Consider the following 15,818-nt stretch of genomic DNA (forward strand, 5'->3'; position numbering starts at 1 on the left):
TTCTTTTTGATAAATGTTCTCTGTATTAGACATTTTCATTATATTTTTGCTTTTTCAGGTGGAGCAAGGGTAGATCTAGTCGACCAAGATGGACATTCTCTTCTACACTGGGCAGCGCTGGGAGGAAATGCTGATGTCTGCCAGATATTGATAGAAAATAAGATCAACCCAAATGTGCAGGATTATGCAGGAAGAACCCCACTGCAGTGCGCTGCATATGGGGGATATATCAACTGCATGGCCGTGCTCATGGAAAATAACGCAGACCCTAACATTCAAGACAAAGAGGTAGAAATTCTACGTCTTTTTTATATTGTCTGCTCCAAAGTGTTTGGAGCATTGCCTCTTTGTTAACTAAAATTAAGGAAGACAACAATTTACCAAGTGAAGAGATCACTCACAAATCTGTTAATTAAAAGTGATTTGTATTTGTCCATGTTCTCTTCTAGTCCTTGCCTATATATGCATATATAATTTAACAAAGTCATCATATAGAACGGGAACGGTTTGATAACTTTTATAAAATATATATATGGCATATGATTATAGGTATATAAATATATATATCATATGATTTTACAAACCACATTTTGTTTTGCTCCCTCAGAATTATCACCAGTACTTTTTCAATTGGTATATAATTTTTTTCATAATCATGGATGCTTAATATTCCAAAGTTCTGAGAGCTTTCTGTAAAATAACTAATTCACTCCTCACAGCAAGTCTATAAAGTAGTTACTATTATCATCCCTGTTTTACAGAGGAGGAAATTGAAGCTCATGGAGCTTAAATAATTACCCTAAGGTGACAACAGTGGTGGGAGTATTGCGGGGGAGTCAGGTCCAAGCTATGCCTGTAACCTAGACTTTAGAATTAAATCAGTAACTTCCTATTGCTGGATACTTTTTCATTATTTATAGAACATGTTGCATTAATCATCTTTGTTCATTTAACTTTTTCCTTTTGGGTTATTCTCTTAGAATAATTTCATGTAAGTGAGATTTTTGAATCAAAGTAATGAATGGTATATGAATGTGACTAGGCTCTGATATATACTTTCACACCAATTATTAAAACACACAGGTTAATCTATGCTTCCCTCAGCTATGTAGCAGTGTATTGATTTCTCTCAGTTTAGCCAATATTGACATATTTTGTTAGTTTACTTACTTTAACTCTTTAAAAATACTAGCATATTATGTTTTCCAAGTCAGAAAATATATTCCCTATTAATTCACTGAATAAGTATTTATCAAGATTGTTACTATATGTGAAAGTAACATAATGAAAAATGTGTAAAATATGGTCCCTATACCAATGTTATTACAAGTGCATCTTTTATACTTTGTTGTACCTTTTACATTTTTTTTTTTACAAGTTCATACATAAGTAGTATATTACTTATGTAAGCTACTTCCCACTTCTGTTAGTTTTCATGTGTATTGTTTTGGACTATCCAAATAAACAATCATGCTGTCTGTGAACAATAACATTTTTATTTCTTTCTTTCCAATTCTTATGACTTTCATTTCTTTGTCTTGCCTTATTGAACTAGCTAGGACCGCCAATGCAATAGAACTGGTGATAGCTGACATCCTTAAGTCATTGTGGCTTCTCAGGGGAAGCTTTAAATATTTCACCATTGAATGTGATGTTTGCTATAGATTCTCTTATATTTTTGGTTGCTAAGAGTTCTTCTAAATCACAATTAGCTGTTTAATTTTCATCAGATACTGTGTCTGCATCTATCAACATGATTATGTTATTTTTTCTATTCTTTGCTATTAATGTGGTGAATTACATTGATTACATTGTCCTACTTATGATATATTTTTGAAATATATGTATTGATGGATTTTTGTTTGCTAATATTTTTGCATTTCTGTTCATGAGAGAGATTGACCTATAATTTTCCTTTCTTACATTGTCATGTTTTGGTAGCAAGGTTACATTGACCTTATGAAAAGAGTTAGGGAGTAGTCCCTCTTTTCTTATTCTCCTAAAGAATTTGTGTAAGATTGTGTTAAATTCTTCTTTAAATGTTTGGAAGAATTCCCTGCTGAAGTCATCCGGTCTAGGGGTTTTCTTTGTGCAAAGGTTGTTAATAACTGATTCAGCTTCATTAATAATTAAAAAGACAATTCAGATTTTCTAATCATTTTCTGTTCAGCTTTGGTAAGTTGCATTTTTTTTGAGAAATTTATTCATTTTATTAAAAATGTCAAATGTATTCACATAAAGTTCATCATACATTCTGTTTTCTATTTTATGTCTGTAAGACCTGTAATGATTTCCTCTTATTCATTCCATACATTGGTAATACATGTTGTCTCTTTTCCTTTTTTTAAAAAATTTCAGTCTTGCTTATTCATCTCTTCAAAGGACTCCAGTCTTTTTTAATTTTCTATATTTTAAGTTTTTCACTATTTCATTGGCATTTACTCTTATCTTTATTATTTCCTGCCATCTGCTTCCATCAGATTTGATTTAATATTTTTTAAAAGATTCCTTTGATGAAAGTTTAAATCATTGATTTTTTTCAATATTTTTTTCAGTATATGTATTTAAGCATGTTTCTTATTCTAAGCATGCTTTAGCGCCATCTTACAAATTTGGATAAATTGTACGATCACTATCATTCAACTCAAACACTGTCTGATTTCCATTTTGATTTATTATTTGACCCATAGATTATTTAGAAGTGTATTATTTAATTTCCAGGCAGTTGGGCATTTTCTCATTATCTTTTTGTTTTTGATTATATTGGTTTCCTATTGCTGCTATAAAAAATTACCAGAAACTTAGTGTCTTAGAACAACACAAATTTATTATCTTACTGTTCTGGAAGTCAGAGTCCAAAATGTCCTAAAAACCAAGGTGTTGGCAGGACTTCATTCTCTTTGAAGGCTCTAGGAGAGAATCTGCTTCCTTGACTTTTCCAACTTCTAGATGCTGCCCACATTCTGTGGCTTGTGGCTGCATTCCTCACAGCTAGCAGTGACTGGCTGAGTCTCGCTCACGCTACATCACTCTGGCATTCACCTTCTGCCTCTCTCTGTCACTTACTTATAAGGACACTTGTGGTTATATTGGGCCCACCTGGATAATCCAGGATAATCTCCCCAACTCAGAGTGAGCTGATTAGTAACCTTAATACCATCTACAACCTTAATTCCCCCTTTCCATTTAATATGACATAGTTATAGATTCCAGAGATTAGGATGTAGACATCTTTGCAAGGGAGTTCCTTATTCTACCTACCGCACTGATTTGTAGCTTAAATTTTACTGTAGTTAAATAACATACTCTGAACTATTTTAATCTTTCAAAAGCTTTTGAGGCTTTCTTCATATCCCCACACTTGGTTGATTTTGGTAAATGTTCTATGTATACTTGAAAAGGGTACTAATTTTGTCATTGTTCAATGCAATGTTTTATATACATATCACTTAGTTCAAATTTTACATTGTATTGTTCATGCCTTCTGTATCTTTACTGCTTTTTTATCTATTTGTTCTATCAACTATTGTAAAGATGGGTTAAAAATCTCCCACTGTGATTATGGATATGACTATCTCCCCTTTCAATTTTGTCAATTTTAATCCTGTATATTTAGAAGCTGTGCTATTATGTGCATACAGATTTAGAATTGTGATATCTTCCTCTTTGACGCCTTTAACACTATGAAGTATTCCTTTTTATCTCTAGCAATGCTTCAAGCCTTTTTTATCTTTCATGACATTGAAATGTTTTAAGAATACAGGCCATTTATTTTATAGAATTTCACTCAATTTGAGTTTGCCTAATGATTCATCATAATTAGATTCAAGTTTTACATTTTGGGTTGGAATATTACATCAGTGATATTGAATTCTCAGGGTATCACTTCTGGAGACATTTGATGCCTCTTAACATAGTATTAATTTTGATCATTTGGTTAAGATACAGTCCATTTTTTCCACTGTATACTTAATATTTTCTCTTTTTGTAATTAAGCAGTTTGAGAGAAGTGTTTATATATTTGAGTCATCATAAATAACTATGTGTCCAAAAATACTGACACCAGATGTACTTGATTCTTCTTTATGTTTGTAGGGAAGGACAGCTTTGCACTGGTCCTGTAACAATGGATACCTTGATGCCATTAAATTACTACTAGACTTTGCTGCTTTCCCTAATCAGATGGAAAACAATGAAGAGAGGTAAGCCATTGATAAAAGGAATATATTGTTGTTCATCTCACATCCTTTCTGCCATATTTTAAAAATCTCAAGTTTAGATATTGGTTCAGAAATAAGTATGTTCATAAGGAAACACTACACTAAGAAATCCTGAACCAGAAGAAAAGAACAAAAGTTCTATGCAGTGTTGATTTAGAATCGTGGGATTTTTTTTTTTTTTACATCTTTATTGGAGTATAATTGCTTTACAATGGTGTGTTAGTTTCTGCTTTATAACAAAGTAAATCAGTTATACATATACATATGTTCTAGAATCATGGGATTTTAAAGCTACTCAGAACTTTAGATATTGCCTAGGGCAAGCTCACATTTTCCAGATGAAGAAATTAGGGCTTCTGGCTTTTGGCTGGTAGCATCAAGTCAGGGGAGTCCTGACTGACCAGGACTACGAATTCGGTTAGGCCAGTGGAATGTGTTATATATTCAAGAAGTTTCTCTTGATGAAGAGGATATTATCAGTTAGTGGACAGAGGTGCCACCATGCAGCATGAAAAAATAAGGAAAAACTAAGATGAAAGTTTGGGATTTTAATTTAAATACAGATTTCTTGAATAATACGAGATCCACAGATTTAGGCTGGAGTTGTTGTCCAAGAACCCAGGCCCAATAAAAAGGACTAGACATAGTGTGAAGTCTAAGCAAGAGAGATTCTTGATGGTCTTGGATCTAGTAGATCCAAGATTCTAGTAACTTGTAGGTAACGAATAAGATGGTAATCAGATTTCCATACCCGAGTCCCCCCAGCCCAGGTCTGTGCTTTAGTTTTCATTGTTCATGGATGCTGTCACTAAAATGGCCCTGCAGTGACACCATCCCCACACTCTTGGTCACCACCAGCTCTTTCTGTCAGGAGATGGGAGACTCTGTAGGAAAGAGGGTTTCTCTAGTCCTGCTGTCTTGGAGGAAACATGGGGCCTTCACCTTTCCCACTTCTTTCAGAACCTTTCCCCATTAGTTATACCTCCATCTGTTATTCTCCAGTTCTCTTTCTTCTGAAGTTTGTCTTCTTTGCCTTCTCTCACACTGTCTTCCCTGCCTGCATTTCTTTATCATCACATTTAGACTGAAATCTGTGTCTGAATGGTCACTGACAAATTCCTAGTTGATAAATCACATGATGTCTTCATGATGTCTTCTCTGCCCACCCTCATTGGCCTTTCTTTATCTCCTTTCTGTTGCGTCCTCTTCTTTACCTTATTGAGCCTATATCTTCTCTAAGCTTCTGTGACAGTATATTTTCTTCTATTTTATTTTTTTATTTTTTTATTTTGGCCGTGCCTCGCAGTTTGCGGGATCCCCAACCAGGGATCAAACCCTGCAGTAGAAGCACAGAGTCCTAATCACTGGAACGCCCGGGAATTTCCCCAGTTCTCTGCTTTTATTATTATTTATTTATTTATTTATTTATTTATTTTTGGCTGCTTTGGGTCTTCGTTGCTGTGCGTGGGCTTTTCTCTAGTTGTGGCGAATGGGGGCTACTCTTCGTTGTGGTGCGCGGGCTTCTCATTGCGGTGGCTTCTCTTGTTGCAGAGCACGGGCTCTAGGTACGTGGGCTTCAGTAGTTGCAGCACATGGGCCCCAGAGCACAGGGGCTTCAGTAGTTGTGGCACACGGGCTCAGTAGTTGTGGCTCTCAGGCTCTAGAGCGCAGGCTCAGTAGTTGTGGCGCATGGGCTTAGTTGCTCCACAGCATGTGGGATCTTCCCGGACCAGGGCTTGAACCTGTGTCCCCTGCATTGGCAGGTGGATTCTTAACCACTGCACGACCAGGGAAGTCCCCCAGTTCTCTTCTAATCATGCGCCTTCTCCATTTCTTTGGCTTCTGTTCCATTTTTAATTTTTTAAATATAAACAGTCTTCAAGGACTGGATCTCTTCTCTCAGCCTATCTCCTTTGGGGACCTGACCAAACACCGAGGCTTCCGCACTCACTTGGGTGCTGGTAAGTTCTCAATCTCTGTTTCAGACTCAGCACCCCTCCTTGGTTCACACTGTCATCTCCACTTCATTACCAGCACCCTGTCTAGATCTTGCCCTCTTTGACTCTTTCTGGGATTATCGCAATGCCTTACTTGTTTTCCTTCCTTTGATCTTTCCCTCCTTCAATTCGTCACCTTCCAAAGTAGCCTTTCTAAATCATATCGCTAATATAATTGTTAATCATGTCATTCCCCTGTTCAAATACAGTCTCATCTAAGATTGTTCTGCCCCACAGTCATGTGTCCCAAACTGTGTTCTCCCTACACCGTGCATCTTTGCAGCACTTGGCACATTTCACATTATGTTATGATTGTATGTAATCTGTCTTCCCTATTAATGGAGAGCTCCTGAAGATCATGGTCATCTCTATTGCTCACAGTGCCTTTCATGAAGTAGATGCTCAGTAAATAACTGTTGAGTTGTCAAATCGGTGTTTTCAGGCTCCTGGGAGCATCACCCTGCTTCATACCAGCCTTAGAAACTTATGTGGAATTCTTAGACCGTGTGCAGACTTAGATAAAGCAGATTAGTGTGCCTTACTTTGGGAGTGATAAGTAACAGGGAAGAGCTAAATTGGACTCCACATTGGATCTGTTTCTTTGACTTTAACCTTTGCTTTTCGTTCCTTTTGTTACTATAATCATACATAATGGCCTGCCTCGGGGAACGCTGCCCACCTGTGAATGGCTGCAAGAAAAAGGAAACCAACACATCCCCTCACTGAGGCTGGCCATTCCAGATGTTTTGCAAGACTGGTTGCCCTTTTATTTTACTTCCTCACTGCCTCTTCCTCTCTGATTCTGTAAAAGAAACTGGCATCCAGACCCAGATAAGATGGTTTTTCAGAGACACTAGTCTGCTATCTTGGTCTGCCAGCTTTCCAAATAAAGTATTCCTTGCCTCAACACCTCATCTCCGATTCATTGGCCTGTCGTGCGGTGAGCAGAGCAAGCTTGGACTTGGTAACGATTATATAAAGAACTCACTGTCTCTATTATAGTCAACTGACAATTGCAAAACAAAAAAAGACTTGAAGATTTAGGTATTTGAACACTTAAGGAAACTGGAAAGCCAAGTGAAGTCCTCAAGGCTGAGGTTTTGACATTAAAACAGATATGTGGGGCTTCCCTGGTGGCGCAGTGGTTGAGAGTCCGCCTGACGATGCAGGGGACACGGGTTCGTGCCCGGTCCGGGAAGATCCCACATGCCGCGGAGCGGCTGGGCCCGTGAGCCATGGCCGTTGAGCCTGCGCATCCACAGCCTGTGCTCCTCAACGGGAGAGGCCACAACAGTGAGAGGCGCGCGTACCGGGGTGGGGGTGGGGGGGACGGGACGGGACTACAATGAGGTGTAACCTCACGCTGGTCAGAATGGCCATCGTTAAAAAGTTAATAAATGCTGGAGAGGGTGTGGAGAAAAGGGAACCCTCCTTCACTGTTGGTGGGAATGTAAATTGGTGCAGCCACTAGGGAGAACTGTGTGGAGATTCCTTTAAAAACTAAAAAAAACAAAAACAGATATGTGAAGGTGCTGAAGGTTTCTCCCTTTGAAACCCTGAAAAAACAAAAGGGAAAGATAAGGATGTATTCTATAACAGTGTTTGCTGCCTGACTGCTATTTTTTTAGGAAACAATAATAAAAGTAATATTTTGTAATTCAATTTCCATTTATATGCTAACCCTTAAATTTCAGACCTAAGTAAGCATGTGAATTAAGGTGCTTACTGCCTGCTGGAGTAAGCATATGTTTAATTACAGACCAAAAGACCAAAAGAAAGAGTCTCCTAAGTGTACTTGCCAGTCTACAGGTAAAAAGAGACAGTGGCAATATCCCAATCTCCTTTAATGTTTCATCAGCCATGCACCTTGATGTACACATGTCGGGACTTGGCACTGCCTTTTATATTTATTGACATTCCAGTGTAGGCATTCTACTTATTCCATCAGACCATTCCCACATGGCAAGTCCAGTTGAGTCTTGTCGCTTGTCTTTATCTACATTGTTTCTTGACTGGTTACCATCAATGTAGTGCTAATTTTTACTTCACGTGCATTGACACAAACCACTTGATGTGCACTGTATAGACATAATTTTTGCCAATCACTGCTGATTTTCAGTCAATAACTATCTGACAGCCATACTCTGACATAGATGGGAGTATTCACAACACTAGAATGTTTCTAAATTGAGTTTGGGATGAAGAAAAATTCAATAGTAATAATCACAATATGGTCAGTTGCTTAAACACTAGGTATAGATGTCAATCTTAAACCTTGCTAGATATTTGGATTGTGTCTCCCTGAATCAAAAATTGACTGAGAATTGTAATTTGAATAAACCAATTGTTAAAAAAAAAAAAGACATTTTTGAGAAAATCAGGAGAACATGTATTTAGAGTGGGCATTAGATCTTACTAAGGAATTCCTGTTAATTTTGTTAATACAAGGACATTGTGGTTATGTTCACATTATTTATAGATGAATCTAAAATGCAGAGAGATTAAATGATAGGAGCTCTGGGATTTGCTTTATTTGTTTGTTTATTTATTTATTTGCCGTGCGCTGCTCGGCTTGCAGGATGTGGCAGTGAAACCGCCATATCCGCCAGGGAATTCCCCTGGAATTTGCTTTAAAATACTTGAGCAAAAATAAAATGAAGGGGATAGATGAAGCAAATACGGCAAAAGTTTTGCTAATTATTAAATTTGGGTAATGAGAATATAAAGCATTATTATGCTATTCTCTTTTGTTTATGCTTGAATTTTCTCATAATAAAAATATAATTTTTTTGTAATAAAAATATTTTAACATATTTGAAATGCAACTTTCTATCCACAAGCAGCCTGAGAGTTCTTCTTCTCCCCTTCATTTCACCTTTTACAGATGAGGAAATAGAAGCTCAGAGAAGTGAAGAGAATGCCCAGGGGTCTGCTGACTTCCAGTTCAGCATTCTTTAGGGTATATTATGCCCATGTCATTTCTTTTTGTCATATTTGTAAGTAAATGCATAATTTGGGCCTCATTTTCATAAGCCATATTTTGATAATACTATTTGTATACTATGTGAAAGACACTATATATTAGTAATTATAGAAAAAATGATCAAGCTTACTAAAAATACATATGTTATTTGCATGTTGATTTAGAAGCAGTTTCATTCTATAGGAGACATATATATTCAATAATTGATAGATGAATTATGGAAGGATTACTGAACAGGGAGTCATATGATTTTAGTCCTCATCTAGATTTTGCAGGTAACTAGTAACTTGACCTTCAGTAAGTTGCTTAATCTTTCTGAGTCTGTTTATTCATTTATGAAATGAAGGTGTTAAACTAAACCTCTAAAATTCAGTTCAGCTCTACTCTTGTGTGGTACTATGACTCTGATGATTTTTTCTGTTGGGGAAAGTACAGTCATGAAAGGCATTTTTTTTGGCTGTGTGGGGTCTTTGTTGCCGCACACCGGCTTTCTCTAGTTGCAGCGAGCGGGGGCTACTCCTCATTACGGTGAGTGGGCTTCTCACTGCAGTGTCTTCTCTTGTTGCGGAGCATGGGCTGTAGGCACGTGGGCTTCAGTAGTTGTGGCGCACAGGCTCACTAGTTGTGGCGCACAGGCTTAGTTGCTCCGCGGCATGTGGGAACTTCCCAGACCAGGGATCGTACCTGTGTCCCCTGCATCGGCAGGCAGATTCTTATCCACCGCCGCCACCAGGGAAGCCCCTGAAAGGCATTTTATTAATAGAATATATAGTGAAATTTGTGAAAGTTTTTCTGAATTTACAAAATGCTATTTACGTATAAATAATGTTTTAAAGTTTATATAGGCACCTCTACTTTATGGCCTTCTGGTTTCTGAACAGTAGTGGCAGATCAAGCTGTCCTAAAATGGGGGTTCCTTAATTTTAGCATTTAGGACTTCCTTCTGATCTTATATTTTCCTTACTAAAGTGATCAAATCACCCTTTGCTTTTACTGAAAACCTCTCCCTTTTATATCTTCCTGTGACTGTTAGGTGAGTTTTGAAGAGCAAGTTTCTTTTCTATAATCATTGGATGATTTTCTGTGTCTAATCATGCATCCATATAATCATCATTTTTCCATCTCATCAATCAACTGATTATTTCCTCCCAACACCTCTGACCCACTAACTCAGCAACAGTCACACAGAGGGATCCGATCAGGTGGTTTTTCAGTAGTCATAAGTTCTGGTTTCAGTCCTATGCAAATAATATTGGTGATAAGTGACTGTGCTATCACCAACTGTGCTGCAGTGTATGTCCTGTAATATCAACAATCACAGCTGACTTTTATGAACTGCTTCCTTCTTGCCAGGCGCACTGCTATCTTCCTCACATTGATTATTTCATTCTCTCTTCATGCCAAGTCTGTGATTAGGAAAAGCGGGGCTTAGAAGCACCAAGTAAGTTGGTTAGGAAGTGACAACCATCATTACCATTGTTGGATGGTAGAATTTGGGGTGTTTACTTCAAATTTTTGTACATCCTGCATTGTTTGAATTCTTAAACTATGTGTCATTTTTACAAAGTAATCATTTTTCTTTAAAAAAGGAAAGCATACTTGCAAAGATATTAACAGTGGCTAATTCTGAGTGTGGGAGTATAGATGACTTATTTTCTTCTGTGTATTTATCCAATTTGGTTTATATTTCCAAAAGTAGAGAAGATTTTTTTTTTCTTTTTTTGCTGCATTGGGTCTTCATTGCTGCACGTGGGCTTTCTCTAGTTGCAGTGATCAGGGGCTACTCTTTGTTGCAGTAAGCGGGCTTCTCATTGCAGTTGCTTCTCTTGTTGCGAAGCATGGGCTCTAGGTGCACGGGCTTCAGTAGTTGTGGCACGCGGGCTCAGTAGTTGTGGCTCGTGGCTCTAGAGCATGGGCTCAGTAGTTGTGGCTCATGGGCTTAGTTGCTCCGCAGCATGTGGGGCCTTCCCAGACCAGGGCTCGAATCCATGTCCCCTGCATTGACAGACAGATTCTTAACCACTGCACCACTAGAGAAGTCCCAAGAGAAGATATATTTTTTAAAGGAATCTTCCTAAAATCACACATCTAGAAAGTAGTCAGCTGAGATTCAAATACATAACTATATGACACTAATACCCATCTTTTCTAAATAATATATTTATCAAAAAGGTATGCACATTGTACAAAATTTAAGGGCATTTAGTAAAACTAAGTGTCCCACTTACCCCTATCTCTGAGGCAACTAGCTTCCTTCCCAGAGGCATCACTGTCACCAGTTTCTTGGGAAACTTCTAGAGATATATTTTACATAGATGAGCACACAGGGATGTGTTCTTTTTATATCAGTGGAGCACACCATAATACTGCTCTGTCTCTTACTTTTTTCTCTTTTCCTTCCTTGAACAAGTCATCCTGGAAATTGTTCCTTATATATGCATATACCACAATAATGGCCGCGTTATGCAGATGACTTTATTACATGGATGGCCTGTACTTTATTTAACCAGTCCTCTGTTGATGGAATTGAGGTTGTTTCTGTGCTTCTATGAATATCCTCGTACATACAGCATTCCACACAGGAGAGCATATCTATAGGATGAATGCATGTCAGTGAAATGGCTACGTCAAGGGCAGATCATGAATAATTCCTGTATATCGTGCCAAAGTGTCTCCCCAAAGATTAAGGTAGCATACGGAAAGCCTGTCTCCCTCCACCCTCGCCAGCAGAGTGTGTTATTAAACTTTCTGATCTTTGCTAAGCTGATCATTAGATTAAAGTGCTCACTCATATTAGTCTTAATTTGTATTTCTCTTAAATGAGTGAGGTTGAATATATTTTTATATGTTAGGAGCCACTAGTATCTCCTGTTTGAAGAACTTTTATCTTTGTTTGGTATTTTTGCCTTATAAATATTTGTTATTTTTATGTAGTTGGATTTATCAATCTTAAGGTTTCTGAATTTTTGTATCTTTTTTTGGAAAAAACTTTTCACTCCAATATTTTAAAAAATCTTGCATGATTTCTTCTAGTACTTTCATGGTTTCTTTTTTTTTTTTAATATTTAGGTCTTTGCTTCATCCATTTTGGAGTGAAATGTGATGTAAGAATCTTTTTTTTTCCAGATGGTTGCCCAGTTGTCCCAACTCTATTTAATAACCCATCCTTACTGTGGTGATTTAAAGGGCCATCTTTATCATAGACTAAATCTCTCCATTTGGAGGTATAGTTTTCATTTCATAAGCATTAACTATCAGTGATCATGGGCTCAAACTTATGAATCTCACAGAATATTATTTGCAGTGCTTTCTTCAGATAGGAGCAAGGAATTACTTGAAACATGGGGAAGAAGAAAAGTGATCATGGGTTCTGATTTGTGAGCAAGTTAGCAAAACTGAGGAATAGACATGGTCAGCAGCACAAGCACCTGACCCCAGCTTCACCCTTGTTTTGTGTGCATCAGAGAAGAAAGGAACAGTCCTGGAGTACAGAAGATACCTTTGCCTGAGGAACTTTTCCACATCTTAGAATGAGTTTTCCTTCTGTTGCGTAATGTTGCCAGTTTAACTGTGCCCTGAACTACATTCTGACACTTAAAAAAAAATCTCCCTGCTTCAGGTACACTCCCCTCGATTACGCTTTGCTTGGTGAGCGCCATGAAGTGATCCAGTTCATGTTGGAGCACGGCGCCCTGTCCATCGCAGCCATACAGGACATCGCTGCCTTCAAAATCCAGGCTGTCTACAAAGGGTACAAGGTCAGAAAAGCTTTCCGAGACCGGAAAAATCTCCTCATGAAGCATGAACAGTTGAGAAAAGATGCTGCTGCCAAGTAAGTATGAGATCTAGAGACTGTGTTCTCACAACTCAGAGTCAACGTGGAATGGGGCACGGTGGTGGGAGTGGCCAGGAGAGAGAATCAGGAGGGAATCTGAGATCACTGTGATCCTTGTACCCATGTCACCTTCACACTTCTGCTCACCAGCCCTTCAGAGAAGGCTAACAGGAAGGATAACGGCCTAATCTCTACTTGGTGGCTGTTTCTCTAGGTTAGTCCTTGACCTTCTAACTCTGGAACAAATCACCCACCCATGGCAAGGAGTTGGGGGATGGGGGTGCTACCTGCAGTAAGCTACGAAGGGATAACTGTCCTCTCACCTTTCCTACCTTTCCACAAGAGACTTATGCCAATATCTAGCCTACTTTTGCTAGACTAAGTCTAGTTTTGATTTGATTGAAGCAACCAACTTGCATAAATAACTTGCTTTCCCCCACCTATTCCTTAACAAATCTGTACTAGGTAATGTAATTTATTCAAGAAATATTGATTGAATTCTTACTACACATACAAAACTCTTGGCTTGAGCCTAAGGAGAAAATAGTACTTGCTTCGAGGACCTCACACTTTTTTGGATAATGATATATAATATGCAAAATAGTCATCTTTGCCTATTATACATTGTGATTATTTTGCCATAAGTAATTGATTCTAGATTATGCCTTGGTTTGCCGTTTCTTTGATACTTGTTTTGGGTATTTTAAATAGCAAGAGAGCATTGCGTTAGCAGGTGTAATACCGAAACCTCTGATGAGAAAGATACAGATGACAGGCAGATTCTTGAGGGATAACTTCCTGGCTGTATCTTGAATGTTTCCAAATCTTAAGTCCTTCCAATTCTTGAATCCTACCATATCTTGCCCACAAGGAGGAAGCATAAGTGTAATAAATAACAGTTAAAAATAATAATAAAAGGCAAGATAAACTATGTTAATAAGAAGTTGAATACCACTATGAGCTGGAATGCTAACCATCTTGTCAATCTTCAAGACAAGATTGACAGGAACACATCATTTTCTGCGACTCTGAAGCTACTGAACTAGTTGATATCTTGGGAAGTATTATTTTGCACTCTTCTCATAGCAAGGCTCTTTTCACTTTTACCAAAGAATCCAGCATTAACCTAAAGCCTCTACGTGCCTCTTTTGCAGCCTTCTCATAAAAGTTCTCTGCATGTGAGTGACAACTGTAAATGGGTAATGCATGTGACAGATTATCCTGAGTTGCAAGTAGACATTCTCTGCAAGGGAAGGAATATTGTATTTCCGACTACCGATGTGTCTATAATCTCAAGTTTAATGTGTGAGGATCCACTTTCCGAATTTGAAGTCATATCTACCTGAATATGAGGTGGGGCTCTACAAAGCCACCATAGCTGACTTTCTATGTTCCCAAAAAGGAGTGTATTGATCCAGACACATTCCACTTTGTTACTGGAGAGAGGGGCCCCAGAGTTCTCCCCCACCCCAAACTCCCTTTCCAGTGGAATAGAAGGATTGTGGTTGAGTGAAAAGGAGACCTGCGTTCAAATCCAGCATCTGATATTTACTTAAGATGAACTGAACATAGCATTTCTCTCTCTGGTCCTCAGTTTCTCTATCTGTAAAACATGACAAATTAGACTAGCTGATTTTAGGCACCCTCCAGCTCAGTGGAAACCCCTGTCTTCGTTGTTAGTGACCTAAGCCTCCTCTTCCTCTCCTTTTCCAGTGATGCTGCCCAGAGGCTGTATGCCTGGGGCCAAGAGTTCCAAGTCAGTGTACGCTGGGAACTGAAAATACATTTATCAGGAGAGCTGTATGGGGGAAGGGGTTTCAAATAATGCCATGCTTAAAAAGAGTACTGGCTTGCAGTATTTTTTCCCTAACATGGCCTTTTGTAACTCCAAGCCCAGAGGGTTTGAACCGACAAGGAGATTTAGGAGACATCTTTGTAGTCTAACCCCCACCTTCTACCCTTTTAGTTGTTATCCTGATTCGTTTCAGTCTTGTGAAAGATAGGCCCTCTTCGTTCTTAATTCTTAGTTTCTGAAATTGATTTTTAAAAACACTTTTAAATGGTAGCTGTGCTTACTGTGATAATCATTGAAATTACCGAAACTGAAAATCTCCTGTACTTTTTCTCAGTCACAGTCTTTCCTTTACTGGTCCTCATTATTGGGAGTGAACAAGTTTCTTACACTTCCTAACCATCACCTCCTACAGACATTGTAGCATAGATCTCCAAGAGAAATATTTAAATGGAGAAGTAACTGATTTAAGTTGTATTAATTTTATTTCTCAGAAGTTATTTATGAAAATCTGAGTCAGTGTTTAATTTTGGTTTTAGATTTGGTTTTAAGAAACAGAAATCAGAATGTTAAATTCAGTCTTTGCTGCTGCTGCCTCATTGGCTCAGGCACATCATGTTGCCTCAACGTACCTTTCCCTATTTCTCACGTTACGATGGCAGAAATCACCTTCCTTAAAGTAAGGATGTCGAAGAAACTGATTAAACTTAAAGGGATTACTATTTTACTGGTAGAGAAATTGGGAGAGAGAGAAGTTTTAGTCATATTTTCTAAGTCATTTTTTTTTAGAAAATACTATTTAGGACATACCTATAATCCATTTAAAAGCACTTTACAACTCATACTGCACCTCCTATGAGGTTGCCAAAATGCACATTACTGTAGTTTCCCTGCCAAAGCACAGCTGAATGCACATGAAAATAAGACTGTGTTTATGTTGATCACTCTTATTCCTTGAAGCTTCCTTTTTCCCAGGTTTTTATTTCACTGT

At 38.0% G+C, this 15,818-nt stretch overlaps 1 protein-coding gene across 4 annotated transcripts in view; it reads left to right on the forward strand.

Moving 5' to 3' along the window:
* Positions 1 to 15,818, forward strand: part of INVS (inversin) — a 144,270-nt gene that overhangs the window by 88,847 nt on the left and 39,605 nt on the right. For all 4 annotated transcript variants that reach the window (XM_033431194.2, XM_012533634.3, XM_033431196.2 and 1 more), the window contains 3 exons: positions 59 to 288; positions 4,096 to 4,202; positions 12,820 to 13,032. In XM_033431194.2, the coding sequence (XP_033287085.1) occupies positions 59 to 288; positions 4,096 to 4,202; positions 12,820 to 13,032 (550 nt within the window). The remainder of the gene's footprint in view (positions 1 to 58; positions 289 to 4,095; positions 4,203 to 12,819; positions 13,033 to 15,818) is intronic.

Source organism: Orcinus orca, chromosome 6, assembly GCF_937001465.1.
Source record: "Orcinus orca chromosome 6, mOrcOrc1.1, whole genome shotgun sequence".
Classification (NCBI taxonomy): Eukaryota; Metazoa; Chordata; class Mammalia; order Artiodactyla; family Delphinidae; genus Orcinus; species Orcinus orca.